Genomic DNA, 23,479 nt, shown 5'->3' on the forward strand with positions numbered 1-23,479 from the left:
GTAAATTGATCTCGAACCCTAGAATTTGAAGAAACCTGATGGTCTGGTTGGTGGCTTGGAGCACTGTCTGAGAAGAATTGGTCTTTATCAACCAATCGTCTAGGTAAGGAAACACCTGAAGGTGGTGGGAGCGTAGAAAAGCAGCTACCACAATCAGACATTTGGTAAACACTCTTGGAGAGGAGGCAAGGCCGAAGGGTAGCACCTTGTATTGGTAATGACAACGATTGACCATGAAGCGGAGGTATTGTCTGGAAGCCAGATTGACTGGTATGTGAGTGTATGCTTCTTTGAGATCGAGGGAACATAGCCAGTCGCCTTGATTCAGTAGAGGATAAAGAGTGGCTAGAGAGAGCATTTTGAACTTTTCTTTGACCAGATATTTGTTGAGATCGCGGAGATCTAGAATGGGTCTGAGATCTCCTGTTTTTTTGGGGACCAAAAAGTAACGGGAGTAGAATCCCTGTCCTTTTTGATCTAGAGGGACCTCCTCTATGGCATTTAGAATGAGAAGGGATTGAACCTCCTGGAGAAGAAGAAGAGACTGAGGTGTGTGCAAAGCAGACTCTTTTGGTTGACTTGGAGGAGGTAGAGATTGGAAGTTGAGAGAGTAGCCGTGTTGAATGATATTCAGGACCCACTGATCTGACGTGATAAGTTCCCAACGGCTTATGAAATAAGAAAGGCGTCCTCCTATAGGCTGTGGAATTTGGGTAGAAGGAGCAAGACTGGCTATGTTTTGGAGAACCAAGTCAAAAGGGCTGAGTGGACTTTTGAGCAGGTGTAGGTTTTACCTGCTGCTGCTGCTGAGGTTGTCTAGCAGCTGGACGTTGTTGCCTCTGACGTCTCGGCTGTTGTGCAGTTTGAGGCAGAGGGCGAGCCACAAATCTACGCTGGTAGGATGACTGTGGACGAAAAGGCCTGGATGGAGGAGGCTTTTTAGGCTTCAGAAGTGTGTCCCATCTGGTCTCATGAGCGGACAATTTTTGAGTTGTGGAGTCCATGGAATCTCCAAACAGCTCATCCCCTAAGCAAGGTGTATTGGCTAGCCTATCTTGGTGGTTAACGTCCAGTTCTGAAACACGAAGCCAGGCTAGCCGTCGCATGGCCACTGACATGGCTGTGGCCCTGGAGGTCAGCTCGAAAGTATCATATATGGATCTTACCATGAATTTTCGGAGCTGCAACAGAGATGAACAAGTCTGGTGAAAAGTAGGCTTTTTCCGATCAGGAAGATATTTCTCAAAAGCAGTGAGATTTTGGATTAACTGCTTAAGGTAAAAAGAGAAATGGAAAGCATAATTTCCTGATCGATTAGCTAACATAGCGTTTTGGTATAGCCTTTTACCAAACTTGTCCATAGATTTGCCTTCTCTGCCAGGAGGGACTGAGGCATAAACACTAGCCCCTTTGGACTTTTTTAAGGTGGACTCAACCAAAAGGGACTCATGAGGTAGTTGGGGCTTGTCAAACCCAGGGATAGGAATGACTTTATACAATGAGTCTAATTTTCTGGGAGCTCCAGGAATAGTCAGAGGAGTTTCCAGATTTTTATAAAACGTCTCTCTCAGAATATCATGGAGAGGTAATTTAAGATATTCCTTTGGGGGCTGGTCAAAGTCCAAGGCATCCAAAAAAGCCTTGGATTTCTTTGACTCAGCCTCCAAAGGAATGGAGAGAGAGTCACACATTTCCTTCAAAAAGGAAGAAAAGGAAGACACTTCTGGTTTAGAGGAGGCTCCTAAAACAGACGGGTCCTCATCACCAGAAGAGCATTCTCCCTCCGAAAGAAGAGGATCCTCTGAGTCACCCCATAAGTCAGGGTCTCGAACCTGATAACTCCGGTCTCGAGACTCTGGAGTAGAAGGCTCTAAATGCCGGGACTTGTGAAGAGACTTCCCCGACCTGCCTGATTCGGTACCGGGAGATGCTACGGTACGCACCGGAGCCGAAGTCTGTACAGCTTGATGGTGAGCTCTCGGCTCCGGCGCTAGAATCGGCATGGAGACAGAGGAAACCGACTGTACCGGTACCGATAGAGTGGGCGTCGATAAAATAGGACGGTCCACTATCGGTACCGGTGGCTCAGACTGGACTGGTACCGGTATGGTCGATGCCAGGACTGAAGGTAAGAGGTGCTGTAGCTGTTCTTTAAGTTGCGCCCTCAGAACAGTAGCTATACGCTCCTCAAGGGAAGGCACCGGTACCGTCTTTTTCTTTAAAGGTACCTGCGGTGCCGCTCTACGCTCCGAGGATGAGGACCCCGATGTCGAGGGGCTCACCTCTATTGGAGCGGAGCGCTTCCGTGAGCGCCTCGAGGTCGGCAGGATTGGGCTCGCTGCCACTGAGACCGGAGGACGTTCTAACGGGGAAGGCTTCTTAGCCGGCTTACCTGGAGCCGACACCGCCGCGGTATCGCGTGGTGTCGAAGATGTGGGTGCCGACTGCACCGGTGCCGATGTCTGTACCGGTGTAGAATCAGACATTTCGGCACCAAACAATAATTTTTGTTGAATCTCACGATTCTTAAGAGTTCTCTTTTTCAAAGTTGCACAGCGGGTGCAGGTGGACGCTCGATGGTCGGGACCAAGACACTGAAGGCACCAATTATGAGGATCAGTCAGTGAAATTGGCCGTGCACACCGCTGGCACTTTTTGAAGCCGGGTTGGGGGGGCATGAATGTAAAAACGGCTTCAGCCAAATCGAAGGCCGAGGCCTCGATGGTGGCTATAGGCCCCGCTGGGGCAAAACCGAAAATAATGGAAAAACAATAAAGAAACAATTTTTTTTTTTTTTTTTTAGAAAATAATAAAAAAAGGAAAGGAAATATTATCTCCTTAACCAGTTTTCGCGAGCGGGAATTCACGAAAGATTCTCTCACAACGGCCGTTGAGAGAGACGCGTCTTCTTAGCTCCGCGGAAACTAAGAAACTGAGGGACCGCGCGCCTCTGTCGGGCGGGAAGGCACTCGCGCGTGCGCGGTGCGGCCGAGCTAGAACTTTCTAAAGTTCTTAGAGTGCAATCACTCTAAAATTGTCCGTACCGGGGCTCCGTCGGTGCCGTCACCCATCAGTCAAGAATATGCTGCCTGCTTGTCCTGGGATAAAAGCACCTTCTCAACTCACTTGCATAAGGTGAAAACTGAGGAGACAGGGGTCAGACTACTGAGGAAGGAGACAGAGCTGAAATATATAGATGACATCATTCTGCAAACAACTTGTAGCTTTGCGGAGAACCCTAGGGTACAAGAATCCCAGATGCATTGCACCAGAAGGGGGTCCTTACTTATTTATATTCTGCCTAAGGTGCTATTTGGCTCACATCACAAGCACAATAATTACAACAAATAAAAATTCAAAGAAAACAACTTTGTTAGATGGAATAAAACACTAATTTATGGTCGTTACCTCTGTGGCCAGAGTAAGTTACAAAGTATTCAGTAGTTGCAGCTCTTTGAGCAATGACATTTACGGCCTCTTTTACAAAGCTGTTCTAGCGGCTGCCCTTTAAATCTCTATGGGCTTCGGGACCGTTAGCGCAGCGCAGCTGCTAGTGCGGCTTTGTAAAAGAGGCCGTTAGTTTCCTCAAAATATGTCAAGCAGTTGTCTGCATGCCCAATATTTTGCATTTTTTTCCATAATAATTACTTCCTCATTGTATTATGCTTTAATTCTAGTAGAGATTCAAGAGCCAAAGTAAATGCTGATAAGGAGAAAATCTCCTAGTCTTGTCACTCGTGATGCAGTATAGTGCCCTGACATTTTTAATTCTGTAAGCTTTCTAAGGGGTTCCACATCAGGCAGCTAAATCCACTTAATAAAAGCTTGTATTTCAAACCCAGCAAAAACAAATGAACATTTACTGATGCCACATGCTTTTATTGCCAACATGTTAAACACAGTTACTTACCGTAACAGGTGTTATTCAGAGACAGCAGGCAGATATTCTCACATGTGGGTGACATCATCCACGGAGCCCGGTATGGACAGTGAAAAGTGCACCGGTACTTTAAGAGCTTAAAAGCTTTCAGTCTGCCCGCACCGCGCATGTGCGAGTGCCTTCCCGCCCGACAAGGGCTCGCAGTACCTCAGTTCCATAAGCAAGCTAAGAAGTCAACTAGGGGAGATGGGTGGGATGTGAGAATATCTGCCTGCTGTCTCTGGATAACACCTGTTACAGTAAGTAACTGTGTTTTATCCTAGGACAAGCAGGCAGCATATTCTCACATGTGGGACTCCCTAGCTGAATATAATGGAATGGAGGGAGTTGGCCATTAAGAAGAAAATTAATTCTATAATACTTTTTGTGTACGGTAATGAGATGGTGTGGATCGTAAGAAAGTCACTGAGGCTGCCATCGCTCAAACTTTGTGTGCTGTAACACATCCCTCGAAGTGCAACCCAGCCTGAGCATAGCAGAAGGAAATATAGGCTGCCAACCATGCAGAAATAGTTCTCTTGGTGACAGGATGGTCTAGTTTGTTAGAATCAAAAGAGATAACAGTTGAGGTGAAGTCCTGTGTGACTTAGTTCTTTGTAGATTGGACTGTAAGCATGCCTTACGTACTACGTATGAAGAGCTACTTCTCCAGGATGAGAATGAGGCTTTGGAAAGAAGACTGGAAGCACAATGGATTGATTCAGATGAAATTCCGTGACAACTTTTGGAAGGCATTTAGAATGAGTGCGAAGAACCACCTTGTCAAGGTGAAATACTGTATATGGTGGGTTGGAAATGAACTCGACGAGCAGAAGTGACAGTGATCAAGAAAACCACCTTCCAAGTAAGGAACTTGAGATGAGTAGAAACAAGTGGCTTAAATGGAGGCTTCATTAACATGGTAAGAACTACATTAAGATCCCAGACAACTGGAGGCAGTTTCAGTGGAGGTTTGGAGTTAAAAAGTCCCTTCATAAAGCTCAAAACCAGAAGATGAGTTGCCAGAGGTTTATTGTCAAAAAAGGAGACTGACTTCATATATATATATATATATATATATATATATATATATATATATATATATATATAAAACTGTCTGCAGAGGGTGATCAGTTTGTATGTGATGCGCTCAGACACATGAAACTCTAAAGGGAATGTTGAAAACTGCCCTTACGAAAAGAGTTCACCTTCCAGTCATTGCAACCTCATATATTCCTCATCACTCTGAGACTTGGTGGAAATATTATATATATCTTGTACTTCTTTAATCATTCTAAAAATGCATGGCAGATTCGACTTTCTCTCAAAAAAGCTCCTCTCCCACACATGGTCTTGTAGATTTATATCCATATCGGAGATCCAAAGTCAGGCAAGTCGTTTCATAGCATGGCCATGGATGAAAGCTCGAATGCATCAAAAGCAGAACGAGCCATATATCTTCTGGTTTGTAGCAGAGCATGAGTGATATGTTGGAATTCAGTAGTATGGGCAGGTGCAATGTATTGTTCAAATACTGTTATCTTCCTTATATGTTTGAAATAAAAAGACATAAAGAGACTGTAATTCAATACTCTGTTGGATAACATGGAATTCTGATAGAGACAACGGCCAAATCTGCCCATAGTTCTATCCTCACAACCTGGAGGGGCTGTGGCATAAGACTCTTGAGATAGATGACTTTTTAAAGGTAGATTCTACCAGCAACAACCGATATTGGAGTTGCAGTCTATCAAACCCTGGACATGAAATAATTCTATAGAGGGAGGCCAATTTTCTAGGAGCTATAGTCTCTGTAAGTGGAGTCTCCCAATTTTTTAGAAGAAACTTTTTCAAAAGATTGTGAAGTGGTAATTTTAAAAGCTCTTTGGGAGGTTCCTCAAAATCTAATGCCTCCAGCAGTTCAGCTCTGGATTCAATGTCTGCTTCTAGTTTTACAGGCAGCTCCATACCCAATTGCCTAATATATTTGGTAAAAGAGAGCCCTTCAGGAGGTAATCTTCTCCTAGATGGAGGAGGAGACGGCTCAGAGGGGATTCCATATGACTCAGGAGCTGATAAATCATCCTCCCACTCCATCACTGTAATCAGAAAGTAAATCAAGAGTCCTCATCAAGGTTTGAAGAGTCTCTGCAACAACGGTACTGACCTGAGGAAGTTGAAGATGGTCAGTACTGAGATGAACATGAAGATGCATGCTTTGAAGTAGAATAGTAGGCTGAGAACGTCGATGTTTCGAGGAAGAACGTCGATGCTTCGATGAGGAACGTCGATGTTTCAATGCAGCTTTTTGGTGTCCCAATGCAGAGCCTTGATGTGAAGAAGAACGTCAGTGTCTTGATGGTGATTCATGCTCCAATGAAGAATATTGTTGATGGCGTGATTGAGAGCGTCAATGCCTTTTGGAAACAGAAGGAAACTCCAAGGACAAGTGTCGCAATCGACCTGAATATCTATACGAAGCAGAGCCTGTGAGAACTATGCTCGGGCTGGGTCAGTGTGGATGCTGGCATAGAGATTAACTTTAGCTTGAACTTGTCACCAATCTCTTTGCGCTGAAAATCATCAACCTTGGATCGACTATCCTGCACCGATACCCAAGACAGAGCAGGTATCAATGGTGCAGAAGGGTGCCTCGAGGTGGGAGACATGGAAGAGGATGTACACCCCATAGGACACAGCCTGCACAGAAGCAGAGTGTCAGCATTGAGGTTTGGCCTGCATCAAGGGACTCGATGCTAATAAGGCCTGCAATGCTGGCTGGGAAGTGGTTAGCTTCTTAGCATGCTACCTGGAAGTAGGGACATCTGATGCAGGTATCGGCGGTACCAATGATGGAGACTTATCTGTCATAATGGGACCAAACATTTTCTCCTGCTGAAGCTGCCGGACCTTTAGTGAACGCTTTTGAAGAGTAGAACAACGAATGCAGGAATCCACAAGGTATTCAGGCCCCAAGTTGTGTGGGTCGGTGATGGAAATATGCCGCTGATACCGACAGCACTTCTTAAACCTTTGACATGGACGGGAAAATGTGAGCAGCTAATTCAAACTCAATTTTCAAAGAGAAAAGAAAATAACTCAATGCACAAAATAGTTAGACCCCCAGGCCTCAAAAGAGGGATGTGGGAAAAAACAAAAGTAAATTTAAGTATCTTTTTTTTTTCTACTTATGAACTGAAGTTAAAGAAGAAAAATCCAACGGAAAGAAATAGTAAGAGAAAATAAATCTCATAAATGAGCGTGCTGAGGGAAAGCAATGCAACACATAACTTTTTTGCTTTTTGGAAAAATGAAGAACTGTGGTACTGCGAGTCCTCGTCGGGCAGGAAGGCACTCGCACATTTGCGATGCAGGAAGATTGAAAGCTTTTATTTTATTTTAATTTAAAACATTTCTTACTTGCTATATTCTTCAAATCTATGCAAGTTACAAAATACAAATTAAAAAAAAAACCAAACAAAAATCACTCCAGTGTGAAAAATACACTGTCTATGCCCCAGTAAGTATGATTCTAAAGCGAAAGAAAAGCCTCAGATCAACGGAGAGGTGTACCCACACTCTTCCACCCTGACATCATAGGCAAAAACATTTGCAAACGTTAAATATTGGCAGGTGGGAGACTCAAAATAGCCAAGAAAAAAAAGATGTGGTAAAACCACTCAACATATCCCCAGGTCGACAATCATTTCATGGATGAAACCACTGTTTCAGGGCCAATGCTCCAGGCTATCAATTCGCAGTTCCACTTTGCTGCAGCTGTTTCACTTTTATGCAAATGCATTGCTGAAGTTGGAATGGAGACATTAGTGGGAAGACATTTAATACCTTGGCATATTTTACCTGCCAAATCGGTGTCAGGTCAAAAGCTCGCCGGGACAAAGGCGCGCCCAGACAATTGAGCGCAGTGCGGAGGCGCGCGCCGCTCAAAATTACTGTTTTTAGGGGCTCTGACGGGGGTTTTTGTTGGGGAACCCCCCCACTTTACTTAATAGACATCGCGCCGCGTTGTGGGAGGTTTGGGGGGTTGTAACCCCCCACATTTTACTGAAAACTTCACTTTTTCTCTGTTTTTAGGGAAAAAGTTAAGTTTACAGTAAAATGTGGAGGGTTACAACCCCCCAAACCCCCCATAATGCCGGCACGATGTCTATTAAGTAAAGTGGGGGGGTTCCCCAACAAAACCCCCATCGGAGCCCCTAAAAACAGTAATTTTGAGCGGCGCGTGCCTCCACGCTGCGCTCAATTGTCTGGGCGCGCCTTTGTCTTTCGCGCTGTTGTCTATGAACCGCCAAATCTGCTAAATGTATTTACCTTCACTTGTGCATGTGCCCATCGAACCACCAGCTTCTTAGATAGTGCCAGCTTACCATTTAAGCACTGTATTGCCTTCTCTGCTTCCTACACAACAGATTAAACACAATAAATCAAAAAGGTTCCTTCGATCCTATAATAAAATTATTCATCCATTAAGACATTCAATTCCCAAAATGGAAACCTTCTATATTGCACAATGAGATGTGGCTAGTATTTACTTTAAGCCTTTTTTTAAATAACTCTTCTGGAGTTCCACTGTTTAAGGTTACTGGTTGAGATAGAAAATGGAAGGACTTGAAAATGGGCAAATCCTCCCTGACTTATTACAGAGGGTTATGCATTATTCATTCTGGAACTGGGAGATAGATGGTTAATGAACAGCCAGGCGCTGCATGGGGTACAGTCAAAATATTTACGAACTGGTATCCTGGGTGAATGCAGAAATTAACAGTAACTTAAAAATATAACAAAACCCCTCCCTACCTGCTTTGTTTCGAAGTTGACAAAGCAGTATCCCCGAGGCTGACCCTCTAAACGGCCCGATTTGTGGAACAGAAAGTCAAATTGCTTCACCTTACCAAGTTTCTGAAGGAGTTTTAAAAGATGGTACCTGAGTAATGAAAACAAACAACATTCATATTATTAGCAGAGGAACTGAGTAGCAGTGATCACAGTATTAATCACTGATCATTTCTTGCTGCAAACAGGGCACTAATCAAGTGTAATTTAAATACTGCAGCAACTAATGTCCCCTAAACAGTCCACTATAATCCTTATTTAACTATAGTTCCTCACTGAAACTGATCTTCCCCAGAAAACTTATTTTATAACTTAATATGTAAGAGAAATGTAGAAGGGAAGATTAGTTAATTATTTAGTAATTTTCTGTCTAGTAAATAGGTACCTCATTCCTGAGCTCTAGGTAGTCAACTTCTTCCCGTGAGATTTGTGTAGAGCCTCATTAGCGCGGCTCTCTGTATGATGGTGCCTCATTAGAATGGCTCTCTGCATGATTCATTCTGGAACTGGGAGATAGATGGTTAATAAACAGCTAGACGCTGCATGGGGTACAGTCAAAATGTTTAAGAACTGGTAACCTGGGTGGATGCAGAAATGAACAGAAGGAGATCCCCCTGCGGAATACCGTGTTGGTTTCGATAGTGCATCACTGAGCACTACACTTTGGGATCAATTATTCAGGAAGGAGGCGAACCATAATAATACGGTGTCTCGGACAGCAATTTTAGAGAGCCGCATAAAGAGGAAAGGATGGTCAATAGTGTCGAACATTACGCTGAGATCCAGCAGCACTAGGAGGACATCATTATCCTTATCCATGAGTTTCTAGCAGTTGTCAATGATGTTGAGAAAGGCAGTTTTAGTACTGTGGAATTTCCTGAATCCCGACTTGAAGGTGGATAGTGCTCCTTGTTCGTCAATGAAAGAGTGCAATTGGTTGTGCAATTGGTTTAACACAGTTTTTTTTCCCCATGATCTTGGAGACAAAAGGGTAGGTTGGAGACAGGTGTAAAGTTCTAGGCATGTTAGGGTTGAGTGTGGGTTTTTTCAAAATTGGCCTGATGACCGCTGACTTCCAGTTTGTGGGCATTATGCCTGTATGTAGAGAGGTGTTGATGAGATGAAGGATGGACTCTACAAAGGCATCTTTCACAGCCACTAGGAGGTATGGTGGACAGGAATCTAGGTTTGAGTCAGAAGGGCTAATAGCATCTAGTATTTTGGCGATGTCATCATGGGAGACAGTTTCGGAGTGAGTTAGGCTTCCTGTTGTAGTTTTAATTTAGAGAATGACAAGAGGCAAATTTTTCCCCATCCCCACGAGAACTCATTTTCCCATCCTGGCGAGTTCTTTTCCTGTCCCTGTGCCTTCCTGCAAGCTCCGTCCTCATCTGCACAAGCCTCAAACCCTTTAAAATCATAAGTGTTGGAGGCTTGTGCGGTTAAGGCAGAGCTTACAGGAATGGGGCAAGGACAGGGAAACTGAGTTCCTGCGATGGGGAAAATTTGTCCCTGTGTCATTCTCTATTTTAATTATCTTGTCTGAGTTGTGGAGGGATGATGTCTGTAGTGCGGCGGAGTTGAGTGAGACTGTATTTTGTCTACTTTGTCAGTAAAGTAGTCTGAGAGCATTTCACTGTCGAGTTTGGTGTCAAGGCATTGGCTGTCTCCTTGCGATTCTGTGAATATCTTTTTTTATTAAATTTAAAAAAGTTTTTCATTCTATTGGGGGGTCTTTAATAGTTGTTGTGAGTAGTATATCTTTTTAGCCTCTAGGGTGGCTTTTTTATATTCTTAATGCAGTTCATTCCATTTGGACCTATCACTGTTAAGCCTGATTGGTACTGTTTACTTTCCGCTTTCCTTAGTTCTTAAGTCGTCGGTAAACCAGAGGGAGGAGTATTTGAGGGGATAGCATTTGATCTCTTTGACTGGCGCTAGCCCTTCATTTAGGTTTTTTATCTCAGTGTGCCAGTCCACAGCAGCCTTGTCAATAGATTCAGATTTGGGTTTTAATATTTCCACTAGGTTGGAAAGGCCTGTGGAGATATCCTCTAAATTGACAGCATCGATATTGGTAGCATCGTTGTTGCATATTTTCTTATGCTGGGTTTACTTCCTAGTTGACTGTTAAGTAGTTGTGTAAGTGTGATTGAATGTAATCAAATAGTGATCAGATCAGGATACTGTTTTGATAGTGCAGCTAGGAGTTCCAGTGGTGAGTATATTTTTCAATAAAGAATAGGTCTAGGATGTGTCCCGCAGAGTGAGCTGGTGAGAAGATCATTTGATGGAAGCCTAGGTCCAATAGTGAAGTGCTGAAGTCTGCCTGGGATCCAGCCACATTTGGGTAACTTGTGAAGTTAAAGTCTCCAAGTATTATGACCCGGTTGTATGTGATGACCAGTTTGCTAAGGACGGATAGCAGGCCATCTAAGATGGCCACTGGAGAGTGCGGTGCTCTGTAAATGAAGCTGAAGGTTAGGTTTCTGTTGTGAACCACCAAGAAGGTGAGGCACTCTAGCGCGTCTATTGTGATGGTGTCTATCAGTCTTGGGTTGAGGCTGGACTTAATGATGGCAGCTGCACCTCCACTTCAAGTGTTGATGCATGAGCAAGCTATAGCTTGGTATCCTGGTGGACAAAGAATACCCAAGGTAGCTCCGTCACTGTCTTTAAGCCAGGTTTTGGTGCTAAAATTGCTGCTGCAGCAGCCATCTTCATAAAGCATATTGAAGAATTCTAGTGGCTCCCTTTTCCTTTTCTGGGGTTTTGCAGCAGTTGCGCATAGCTGAGGACACACATTCGCTCTTTCCTGGCTCTAACCAGGACTTTTGGCCTGGAACTCGAGTCATTTAGAAAACTATACCCCCATGGCTTCTGCCCAATCTCACATGCCATATGGCACGTGGAAAACAGACGGCTCACAGTCTGCCATCCAGCGCAAATCCAAAGTACCCTGACCTGAGGAGTCCATCTCACCTGATTTTAAGCTAAACTGAGATGTTTTGAAACAGATAGGGGCTTTTGTTTTCAAACTGAGAAATTCAAGATGGCCGCAGCAGCAGCAGAAATTTTAGCACCAAAAATGGCCATGGAAGCTACACTAGGGGGGTCAAAAAATAGCAATTTGGGGATTTTAGGGTTAGGGGATCCTATCTCTAGCCCCAGCACCCAAATGGAAGAGCTTCTGCCTCAAATAAGCCTGGAACCTGGACTGCTTGCTTCTTATGGCTGCCTCTCCGATCCACCGACTGGCTGGAGCCCTCAACCCAATTTGTGCGCACAGGAGAGAGGGGAGGAAACGCAGTGGCTCCGATCCTGGAAGAAACCGCCCTGGAGCCACTCCACCTGTGCTCAAGCACACTGCAGAGAGAACCTGAGGCAAGCCTTGCTCCCAAGGGAACGGTCCCTGAGCTCCTGAACTGTTAGTGCAGGTTGGCTAAGCGGGTGCACTGCAAAGCAGTCTGCCCCTTGGCTACAGACAACTGGCCTCAGATTCTGAACTCTAGTAGATGTCCCAAATCTGGGAGCCTCTGCAGCATCGAAAAGCCTCACATATCAGATGAAAAATCAAACCGTGAAATAAAGGAAAAAAAAAACATGAGCAGAACACACTGGCTCCTACCATCTCAAGTGTAGAGAGACAAACTGAGTTGTCACAAGACAGCCCAGAAGGATGGGAGGTGGAGCGAAGAAAATGCTAATGAGGCTCTGTACACAAATCTCATGGGAAGGGATTGATTACTTAAGAGTTCAGGAATGAGATGCCTATTGTACTAGAAGTCTGGATTATAAAAAGTTGTCCACTGAATATAGATTTCATGAATAATTTGTCTTAATTTAGAAACTGATTTTTTTTTGCAAGACATACCCTATTATTGAAGATATTTCAGACTCTTACGGTGGTCATTTAATTCAGAAATAAATTTTAATTGTATTCTGTGTTTACTTAAGGTAGTTAAGGAACAAATTTTGTTGCAATGCCGAAAACAGATGCTAAAAGGAGACAAAATTAGTATTTAAATTTTTCGAAAAAGCAATGCAAATATGTTTTGTGGACAATAGCACATACAGCATTTGCATTTATATTTTAAAACTCTCATATAAAGAGACAGCCATTTAGAGCCTGATTCTATATAGTCTGCCTAAAAATCTGTCACTGACTAGTGCAGCGCTAAGTGTGATTCTATAAGAGTTAGTCACACTGAAATAGACTCATGCTTAGCGCTGCCTAAGTAACATTCGGCGTCACTAGGCATCCTTACTATTTATCCCAGGGCTTTCTTCCCTCAATACCAGGATAATATCTCCACACCCATGCCACACCATCTCCCAGAAAATTACCTGACGTGCGCACTAAAAAGGTATATTACAGCAGAATACCTTACTGTCATGTGGTACCCGTTAGCACACATTAAGGGCTTAACGCTCTTTAGTAAATATATCCCTAAGTTTATAACTAAGACCAAGAGTTAAGTAAGGTGCCCAAGATCACAAGAAGCCACAGAGGAATTAGAATGGTGCCTTGGATCGGTCGCACGGAACGCTGCTACTGTAAAGACCGGCTATTGGACTAGATGGACAATTGGGTCTGACCCAGTAAGGCTATTCTGTTTTTAAACATATTTTGGCTTTAGCAAAATACATCTCATTAACCATATTTTGAGTGTAATCACCAGGGCAAAATAAAAAAACACAACATATATGTACATGAATTATTTGCATGCATAATTGTAGTTTGAAAATTTAATAAAGATTTAAAAAACAAAAACAAACAGAGCTGTACAAATTAAACAAAGACTATGCAGCCTATAAGCTTGAAAACTACACACCAAAAGTGATTTGGCAAATGAATAAAAAAAACAACACCTCACACAATAAACAAATATGACAAACTGAGATATATTGCTAGGTAAAACTTACAGAATTGTTTCTATTATGGTGTCTTGGCTATATTTTACTCATGTGCTTTCATATGGACATTTCTCCAACAGATTGCTGTTTAAGCCAGGTTTACTGTTTGCCTGTAAGCAGAGTTGCTGTCATCATCTGATCGGAATTCTAGTCAACAACTCTCCCATTTCCTTCCAGTAAGTTTCTTCCTGGCATACTTAAGACTATTCAAATTTAATATTAACAATGCATTTCAACAATGCTATTCCTAAAATACAATACTCAATCACATGCAAAAAACATCATTCCTAGGACTCTCAACCTATCGTTATTATAAGTTCCCTCGTTTGTGCTGTGTCATTCAGTCATATGTCTTTAATTTTTTTTTTCTAGTTTATGACTACCTTTGCAGTCAAGATTATTACTATCTTTATGATGGTTTATACAGGCATACTATGGTAAATAGGTAGTGTAAAAGGCAAATTAAATAAACAAGACCGATAAGATGACACAAAATGAAGAAAGAAAATGTAAGAAGGAAAAATTATGTTCTTACCTGTTAATTTTCTTTCCCTTAGACACAGCAGATGAATCCAGAGACCAATGGGATAGCTCACATCTACCAGCAGGAGGAGATAGAGAAACTGATTAACAGGTGGTCCTATTGGCTGGCACTCCTCCTGTTTATCCAGTATAGCTCCTTGCCCAAGCATCCGTAACCATCAATAGGCATAGCATGTAAAAAACTTCTTTTCCATAACAAATCTCAAAATGCAATAATACAGAAAACAACCTGTCATAATAACAAACTGCGAAAGTTGCAAAAGAAAAAACCGAGAGACAATATCCAGAAAGGGTGGGGCTCTGGATTCATCTGCTGCGTCTAAGGGAAAGAAAATTAACAGGAAAGAACATAATTTTTCCTTCCCTAGCAACAGCAGCAGATGAATCCAGAGACCAATGGGATGTAGCAAAGCAATCCTCAATCTGGGTGGGAAGCAAACGCCGCCTCCGCAACAACCGAAGCACAAAACGCCCCTACCGCATTCGCCCCCACATCCAAGCAGAAATGCGGAGAGAAAGCACTCTCGGAAGACCAATTAGCCAGGAGACAAATCTCCTCCAAGGAAAAAACCTCTGGGCCAAGCCCAAGAAGTAGCCATCGCTCCGGCGGAATGGTCATGAAGTTCTTTCGCCAACCGCTTCCCTGCCAGCAAGCAAGCATAAAGAATGTCCTCCTGGACCCATTGAGCAATGGAGGCTTTGGACGCCGCCATACGTTTGAGGCGTCCCTTGAAGAATACTGAAAGGAGATATAAACAACTAAAAGTCGTTAGAAACCGAGCTCGCGGAGAACGCTACGTACGTATAAAAAAATGCAGTGAATAAAAGCACTGCTCCCAATTTCTCCTCCCAGAAAGGAAGGAAAAGCGAGCATGACATAAAAGAAAGGATGACACCCCCCTAGAAAGAAATAGTGGTACCATCCGAACTGATACCCCATATTTCGGAAATCAGAAATAGGAATCCCCGTTAAACAAGGCCTGCAACATAGAAAACTGCAGAGCTGAAGCCATGGCCACAAGAAACCCCATGTTCAACGGCACAGCCCTTTAGAGTCCCAAAAGACAAGGATGAAATGAAGCCTTCGGTAAACTGAGAAGAAGTACGTGAAGATTGTACTCCAAACCGGGCTTTCTAAGAGGCGCATGAATATACCGCACTCTGTTTAGGAATTGAACTACATGAAGCTGAGAAGTAAGAGAAGAGCAATATACCTAGCCCTTGTAACAAGCCAAGAATGGCACTAGAAGCTGAAGGGAATTAAACGCTAAGCCCTCGGCAATACACTTGTGCCAAAAAAGGAACTCTGGAGTGGTTCAAACGTTAAGAAGCACCCAAGAAAGGAAAAACCTCCAAAAGGAAGCAGAAGCCACAGGAGAAGACGTCCGTAGCACCTGGATAAGAGAAGAAACAACCTGCTTCGCATAACCCTTACACGTCAGCCAAGATTTTCCAAAAAACTAGGTCGTAATACTAAAGTCGTATAAATATCCATGTTGATCGGACCCTAGGCGAGCAAAGCCGGAGATAACAGGAAACTTCTTAGTCCGGCTGTCGAAAGACTCATCAAATCTGCATAGTAAGGATGGCGCCGCCAATCCAGAGATTCTACAAATACTGTGCCCGGAAAGCGAGCTCGAGATGGCAAATCCAAGCCATCATCAGCCAGCGGAAAACACTGAAAAAGAGAAGGCAGAGGCGAGAAAGGAGCCATGCAGCTACCCCCTCTAACTCCCACTCCCTGGGCCCGCCGAAGAAGCTAGGAAGCTTAGAATTGAGAGACGAGGCCATGAGGTCTAGGTCAAGGAGATCTCACGTCCATAAAAAGAGCTAGAACGCCTGAGCCACAAATCTCAATATCCAGGATGCAGAAGATTACACTATTACTAACATGCACACTTTCCAGAGCGTACACAGCGCTGTACACTGTAACATACAAGAAATGGGCCATGCTCAGATTCTGCAGAGAGAAAGTCTATCCTGATCCATAAAAGGATCTGCCAACAGAAGACGAAGATGAGAGTCCACCCATTGAAGCAGACCAACTTCACCTGCCAACTGAGTACAACACCTACTGCCCAAGCTGTAGAGAAATACCCCCATCCCAATACTGACCAAAAGGACCCTCAGCGGCAATCCGGAAGAATGATCTGAAGCTCCAGAAAGGTAGCCTGACCCTGCTCAAGAGTAGAAGAATGAACAAGTACTGAGTCGCCTCTGAAGACTAGACTCCTGGAGCTGAGGATGGAAGCCACCGAGTCCCCCAACCCGACAGCCCGGGATGGTCGGTGGTCATGAGCTAGTCCAGCAAAGACCGAGGCATGCCTTGAAAAGAGAAATCGCGCTGAGCCACCAAATCATACAGAGCGATGCAGGAGGAGCATACCAAATAATTGGAGCCCTGAGATACTGGGAACCACTGGAACAAAAGCGACTGCTGTAGCGTAAGAAGGGGAAAGCAAGCCGAAGTTCCCAGTGGAGTCAGCAATATGGATCCCAGAAACTGTACAGAATCCCATACTCTTGGTCATGGTAAGCGAAGAAGAATACCTATCTGAGACCGAGACCCCACGCCCAAGTCTCCGGAAAGAAACACATGTCTCTCCTATATGAATAAAAACATTACCCCGATATACCTATAAATAGTACAGGAGAAAAGAGCGCTGTGCAAATTCAAAGATGCATGTGTAAAGAACTGAGGAAAAGATACCACCCTTTTCGTGTCAGTCAAATGGCCCGACTGGAAGTCGTCCGAATCAAGCAGGCAGTCAAGAAGAAATTAGATGAATCGCCTGGTAGCGCCAAAACGGTACCACCGCCCACATCACCTAAAACGTTCGTGAAGCCTTGGGTAGGCGAAATGGCATGTGCCAAATCCGAAAGCGCTGCTCCAAGAGAGGCAGGCAAACCGAGTGCCAATTCGGAGTCCATAGAGAAAATGTAAATATACTCCCAGGTTGTCTGCAGAAATGTGTAACCCCGAGAAACTAATTCAGCAGAATGGGATCCAGCCTGCCCAATGCCCCCGTCTCGGGCACCATGCAGTAAGTGGAACAACGTCCCTTAGTTCCCGAAGAACTACAAGAACTGTCCTGAGGACCAGTAACACTGAAAAGGGAAACACACAACATAGAGACTCCAAGAACGAACTGGAAACCTGAGGAGGATGCAAAGATGCAAGCATCCTGAAAAATCTTCACAGCCCCCTGACCTGACATTAAAGCGTCTTCTCCCTCATGAGAAAGCCTGAAGAGTCTTTGGAAGAAGTCAAGATCCCCTCAGAATGAAGTGCAGAAGGTCAGGGAATGGCAAGATGAGACTGTAGGATCTGCAAGAAGATTCTCCTAGGAAAAATCAAGTTTCACAATGTAAAGAGGAATATACTGGAACCATGAAAACAGTACTAACCCCATGCAACATGAGCGAAATACGTATGTCCTTTAAAGTGAATACGTACTAGACTCAATCAAGATGCTATATCTACCGCCCTGTGGAAAACAACAGCATCCTTACAGGTATCAGACAAAGCTCACATCGCTAATGAGAGCTTCAGGGATGAGGCTAACAGCCACATAGCGCGTGATCCTCTGCAGGTTTGATAGAATAGGTAACTGGATCCTGGTTAAAAGAAGCTGTACAGCCCTTCCTGTCTGGTCGGGGGGCCCGTCTAGCATGTGCCATGAGAAAATGGTGACAGGAGAAACCAGCGTGATAAGCATGGAAATCTGAAGTCCAGGCCCCCTCAGAAATAGAGAAAGAGAGTCCTGGCCGCAGGAAGATGCGCAGTGTTATTATGCCCATAGAGACAGCCCGAACTTGGAAACTGTTTGTACTATCTTTAGGCATAAATATCCTGTGCCACTACTAGACACATGCAGCTCAGCACAGAGGCCCAAATAAGGACAGTTACCAATAGACAAAGGCTCAATCTGCAGGGACCCCAAGAGAGACAATGAGATACCTGTGTGAAATACAGGGCACCATCTTACTGCTGATCTCACCGTGCCGTGAGATGCCTTATGTCGCCCCAGTCCGGAGACAAACCGAGACTGGGTGACCTAGCCCAGGTCAGAGTCTCTCTGGTAAACCCCTTGAGTGCTAACCCCAGAGTCCAATTAAACAAGCAGCTTCCTTCAAGGGAGTACAGCAGGAACACAGACATAGACATATAAATCTGCCCAAGCTTGTCCCAAAGCTGGTGAAACACATACAACTTGTCTGAACCGGAAAGGAGAGAAGCCCGGCATACCCTGACCAAAGTCAGCTGGAAACAAAGTACCGGAACGCTGCAGCTCCCGCCATCGCCGGAGACCCAAGCGCACACCTGATTCTCGCCGACACGTGGTCGCTGCATCAACGCTCCTAGAAACATAGTCGGATTTGAGCCCCGCAAAATTTACCCTGCCGCGGCTTGCATAGAAAGAAAATCAGACTCAGGGAATAACCAGAAGAACGGCCCACAGCGCTGGAAAAAACATGTCCCATCTCATGCGCGCTGCTATAAACCGGCACATGCACAATCAGCTGCACATGGCCGTGACAAACACCGATGAAAGAGAGCCTCAGAATAAACAGGACTACTGCTGCACTGAAACCCAACAATGAGAACAAGTGCGAGCATGAATTGCACCGCTACTGCCGCGCTGTAACCAACAAGGAAACCAAGCACGTGCATGCAAAGGGCGGGAAGTCCCGGCTCCCTCCACGGATTTCTAGTCATAAAACTTAGCCTCAATAAAATATCCATACCTTAAATGTACGATGACCGAACCCACAGTACTAAGACTCCCAAACAGAACCTGAAGTTCAAACAACCGTAAAAGCCAGACATACTTGTTGTTAGGGCTGGTTGAAGCCAGTTTGCAGCAAAAGCATGGCAGAATGTAGCAACTATGGTCTCTCTTTTTTTTTTTTTACAGAGAAGGGAAAGAAGAAAAAAAATCGAGACCCAGTCAGACCCTCTAGCAATGGAGGGAGGGTGAGGCAGGGACCTGGGGGGGCCCAGGTGTAACCCCTAAAGCCGGCACCGTTCAGCTGGACACCCCTGTCTCACTGAAGAGAAAATCTCAACAGGAGAAATAGCATTGCCAGCTCACTGAAGAGAAACCTCAACAGGAGAAACAGAATGGCAGTCTCACTGAAGAGAAATCTCAACAGGAGAAAATAAAGTTCCAGTCACAGCCAGAATTCAGGAGCTAGTTGAATAGCGACCTTTTCCTGCTGGGAGATAGAGAATACTGGATAAACAGGAGGAGTTTAAACAGTTTCTTTATCTCCGCCTGCTGGTAGATGTGAGCTATCCCATTGGTCTCTGGATTCATCTGCTGCTGTTGCTAGGTAATGTAGTTTTTGATGTGGAAATTGAAAGTGAAAACAGATGATTTATAAATGGGAAAGAGAGCTTAATTTAGAAGAGTAACAATAGAGGCAGAAGAAAAGAAAGGACAGAACATAAGGTGACATGAAGGCTAAGACAACAGGTGATGTGCTAGAGCTTTAAATCTGAGAAAAAAAGCAAAGAACTTGCATTGTACCCAATGAAATAGGGAGCCTTAAAGGCTCAACAGTATCAAGGCAGCATACCCAAAGATGACTGCAGGGGGAAAAACAAGGAAATACATTGACAAGGATCCAACAAACTAAAAAGGAAGGGATTCAGGTCAGGTGAGGATCTAATAATAATAAACAAGATCTAAAGACCACATACCTTTTAAGTTCAGAGTGGCATACAAAATAACAAAACTAGTAATATCCAGGAACTTATAATTAAGTTTTTATGATCAACCAAGAAATTAGACTCATAAGGCCCCAATTCCTAAATGGTGCAGATAATGGCGGCCGCATGTCAATCACACAACAGCACTGTTTAGAGAATTGCACCCTCTGGGAAAGATAGGTGCCAGAAATGTAGGCCAGGGTTTTCAAGGCCTACATTTCTTTGCCATGAATCACACCTACATAGATGCTTTATGGCACCTAATACCACTTCTGACGTTAGCCACCTCTATAATGGTGTGAGGTGACAGTAGGTGCCTCCGGAGGTTGCAATTCCAGCGTCTTTTGTTTAGGTGCCAGTAGGCACTTTAAATTTAATGTTGCTTGCCATTTCAAACGGTGTTTCTCAATTAATTTAAATGCTGGTAGGGCACCTACTAGTGCCTAAGTTTAGGTGGCATTTATAAAAATCCCCTCTAAGTTAAAATATCGGTAACATTTTTTAAACAGATAGGCTTTAATATTATGACATAATAGAGTATAGGAAGAAGAGGATCTGAGAATGAAATAAATATCTTTTCCTAGTGTAGTGGCTTGGTATCACTATACTTGTTCAAATAGCTTTAATCTTTTTATACCTCTAGGAAAAGGAAAAAAAAAAAAAAGAGAAATCATCATTTAAATCTCTAAGGGTTCCTTTACTAAACGGCGCTAGAAATTTTTTAGCATGGGCCAGTGAGGTAAATGCTCTGCTGCTCATAGAATTCCTATGAGCATCGAAGCATCTACCTCACTGGCCCACACTAAAACTAGAACCATTTAGTAAAGGATCCCTTAAGTCTTTCTACTCCATTCCTTAAATGGAATTGAGAATAAAAATAATTTGGTACCATGCCATAATACAGTTTATACAGAAAGCAAGATAGTTTAAAAAATCCTAGTTTTGACTGGAAGCCAATGGGATCTTACACAAAGTAGGGCATTACTTTTATCAAATTTATGCAAAGAATAGATCATACATAATATAATACAATACAACTTCTTATATCCCGCAATTTTTGACAGGGAATCATTGCGGCTTACAGCAAGAAAGACTACATTCGTGATTCCAGATTAGAAATGAGCAGATTTAACAGATAGTTCAGGGTTGGAGGAAGTAATAAATGGGAAGCGTTAGGCCAAGGCAGGGATCTCAAAGTCCCTCCCTGAGGGCCGCAATCCAGTCAGGTTTTCAGGATTTCCCCAATGAATATGCACTGAAAGTAGTGCATGCACATAGATCTCATACATATTGGGGAAATCCTAAAAACCCGACTGGATTGCGGCCCTCAAGGAGGGACTTTGACATCCCTGGGCCAAGGGTAGTGCTCGTAACTACAAGGGGAAAAGGTATGTCTTTAGACTTTTCCTGAAAAGACAGTGTGTGAGAATCTGCCGCAGATGAGTTGATAAGACTGTTCCAGATGCATGGTCCAAGCACTCAAAAGTTCTGTGTGGTTTGTAATCTTTTATGTAATTGCTTTGAGCAGCCTGCATATGCCATACTGCAGTAATCACCATAATTTTGAATTTTAGATTGTACATAAAGTCTGAAATGATCCATAGTGAAATATTTACATCATGTGCTAACCCCCGCGGCTGGCTAAAAAACTAACGGCTGCTCAATGCAGGCATTAGCGGCTAGCGCGGCAGGCGGTATTATGCGTGTTAAACCCCTACCGCAGCTTGATAAAAGGACCCCTAAGTGTTTTCAGTAAGAAGAAAACTTTTCTAATCAACTGATTAATCTGATAATCTAAAGCTAACGGGATGGCTAGATAAAATAACAAAAATCTTGATGGTAGATTTTAATGTGTATTCTACAGAATTTAGACAGATCTTAGAGGGAATGTGATTCAATGAATTACCAAAGCAGATATACTTAGTTTTGTCTGTGTAATTCCAGCCATGTCTAGCCATTCAATTATCTTTATATTAATTCCTGATTGTATCTTAGTGTCTCCTTCTGTAAAGATTTAGGGCTAGATTCACTAACCTCCTTTCCGTGTCCGAGCCGTACCCAACTGCATGCAGGCCAAGGAATTCACTAAAGGCCTGCATGCAAATGGGGATGATCATTGGCACCCCCCCCACCCACCGCACGATTGTTAGAGAGCTATCCTTGAGCATGCGCAGACCATCTTCCTTGTCTGTCGATGGTCTGCGCATGCTCTCAGTAGGAAACTTTTTTTTTTTTTTTGCAAGCCCCCGATTTTAACCCATGAACCTATGAACCTCGGCAGCAGCACAGAGCATTCAGCACGCCAACCTGCGCTAAAAACCGCTTTTGCAGTTTTGTAAAAGTTTGCGGGGGGGGGATAAAATTACTAGCCCTTTTGAAAAAGTACATAGATCATGCATGGAGTTCAATATCATGTGTTTGTATGATTATTTTCCCCAAACTCCGCACAACAACACATTTGCGGACAAGGAAAGTTTCAAGTTTATTAAAATTTTGATAAAATGCCAATCATGAATTCTAGTATTCTAAATTATTAAATTCAGGGGGTGCTTATACTAGTTGAAATGCGGTCTATACTCCCGGCCGGCTGCCATGTTGAGAGAGTGATGTTTAATTGTTATGTTGCGTTCGATAGCGTTCACTCCGCCCTGCAACATCTCTCACAGCTGAGCCGGAGAGTATTTAACCTAAGCGGTAGTGCACCGCGGCCATCTTGTCAAACATATCGGGTGGTCGCGTCGTGAAGTCTGAATTCATCGAGGTAATTGCTTGCCTATAACCAGTTGTAGTTAAGTTTTTACAGGTCCATTATTTATTGAAGTTGGTTTTATATTTTAGGGAATGGAGTCCTGAGGAAACCCCCCAGGGGTGAAACATGTTGGCAAACATATCCCTTGTTTCTTACAACCTAAGATAAGTACAATATATATTTTCAAAAGTTGTTAAAAAAGTATAAAAATCAAGAAAATAGTCTATATTTATAGAATGACCTTATGAAGATTCGGATGCATAAAGCCAAGTGTCATGAAAATTTAATTGAACACTTGGTGGCATTTCAGAGGGTCTGAAGCAATATTATATAGAAGATATTTCAGGGGTAGTTTAGAACACTTTACCCCAATATATATACTGTGGTTGGAACCTTCTATTAGCATTGAATAGCTAAGCCTACCATTAGAAATCATGAATTCTAAGCATTGTACAATAAAAGAATGGGGAAACAACTAAAATACAGATTTAAATAAAAACTGCATAACATACAGAAACATAATACCTACAGACATAATGTAAGATAAAAGGAAAGTAGGGAGAACTACAATATTTAAAGTAAAGGAGAACAAATAAGGAAAAAACAAATGGGGGAAGACAATGTTCTGAATAGAGAGAAAAAAAAAGATCGATCAGAAGGCTGAAAAAGTTTACGAGATCAAAGGTTAATCTGAGTAACTGAAATAAGATTTACGTGATTCTCCACATTTAGGGCTCCTTTTACTAAGCTGCGCTAGCGTTTTTAGCACGCGTTAACCCCG

General features: G+C 43.4%; 1 protein-coding gene across 3 annotated transcripts in view; it reads right to left on the reverse strand.

Moving 5' to 3' along the window:
- The window catches only part of RBM18 (RNA binding motif protein 18), a 52,765-nt gene that overhangs the window by 23,244 nt on the left and 6,042 nt on the right, over window positions 1-23,479 (reverse strand). For all 3 annotated transcript variants that reach the window (XR_004540900.1, XM_033961356.1, XM_033961357.1), the window contains exons 4-5: window positions 8,738-8,864; window positions 8,252-8,338 (exon numbers count right to left, since the gene is read on the reverse strand). Coding sequence is in view for 2 of the 3 variants with exons in the window: in XM_033961356.1 (XP_033817247.1) it covers window positions 8,252-8,338; window positions 8,738-8,864 (214 nt within the window). In the remaining variant the exon portion in view is untranslated. The remainder of the gene's footprint in view (window positions 1-8,251; window positions 8,339-8,737; window positions 8,865-23,479) is intronic.

Source organism: Geotrypetes seraphini, chromosome 10 (assembly GCF_902459505.1).
Source record: "Geotrypetes seraphini chromosome 10, aGeoSer1.1, whole genome shotgun sequence".
Taxonomy (NCBI): Eukaryota; Metazoa; Chordata; class Amphibia; order Gymnophiona; family Dermophiidae; genus Geotrypetes; species Geotrypetes seraphini.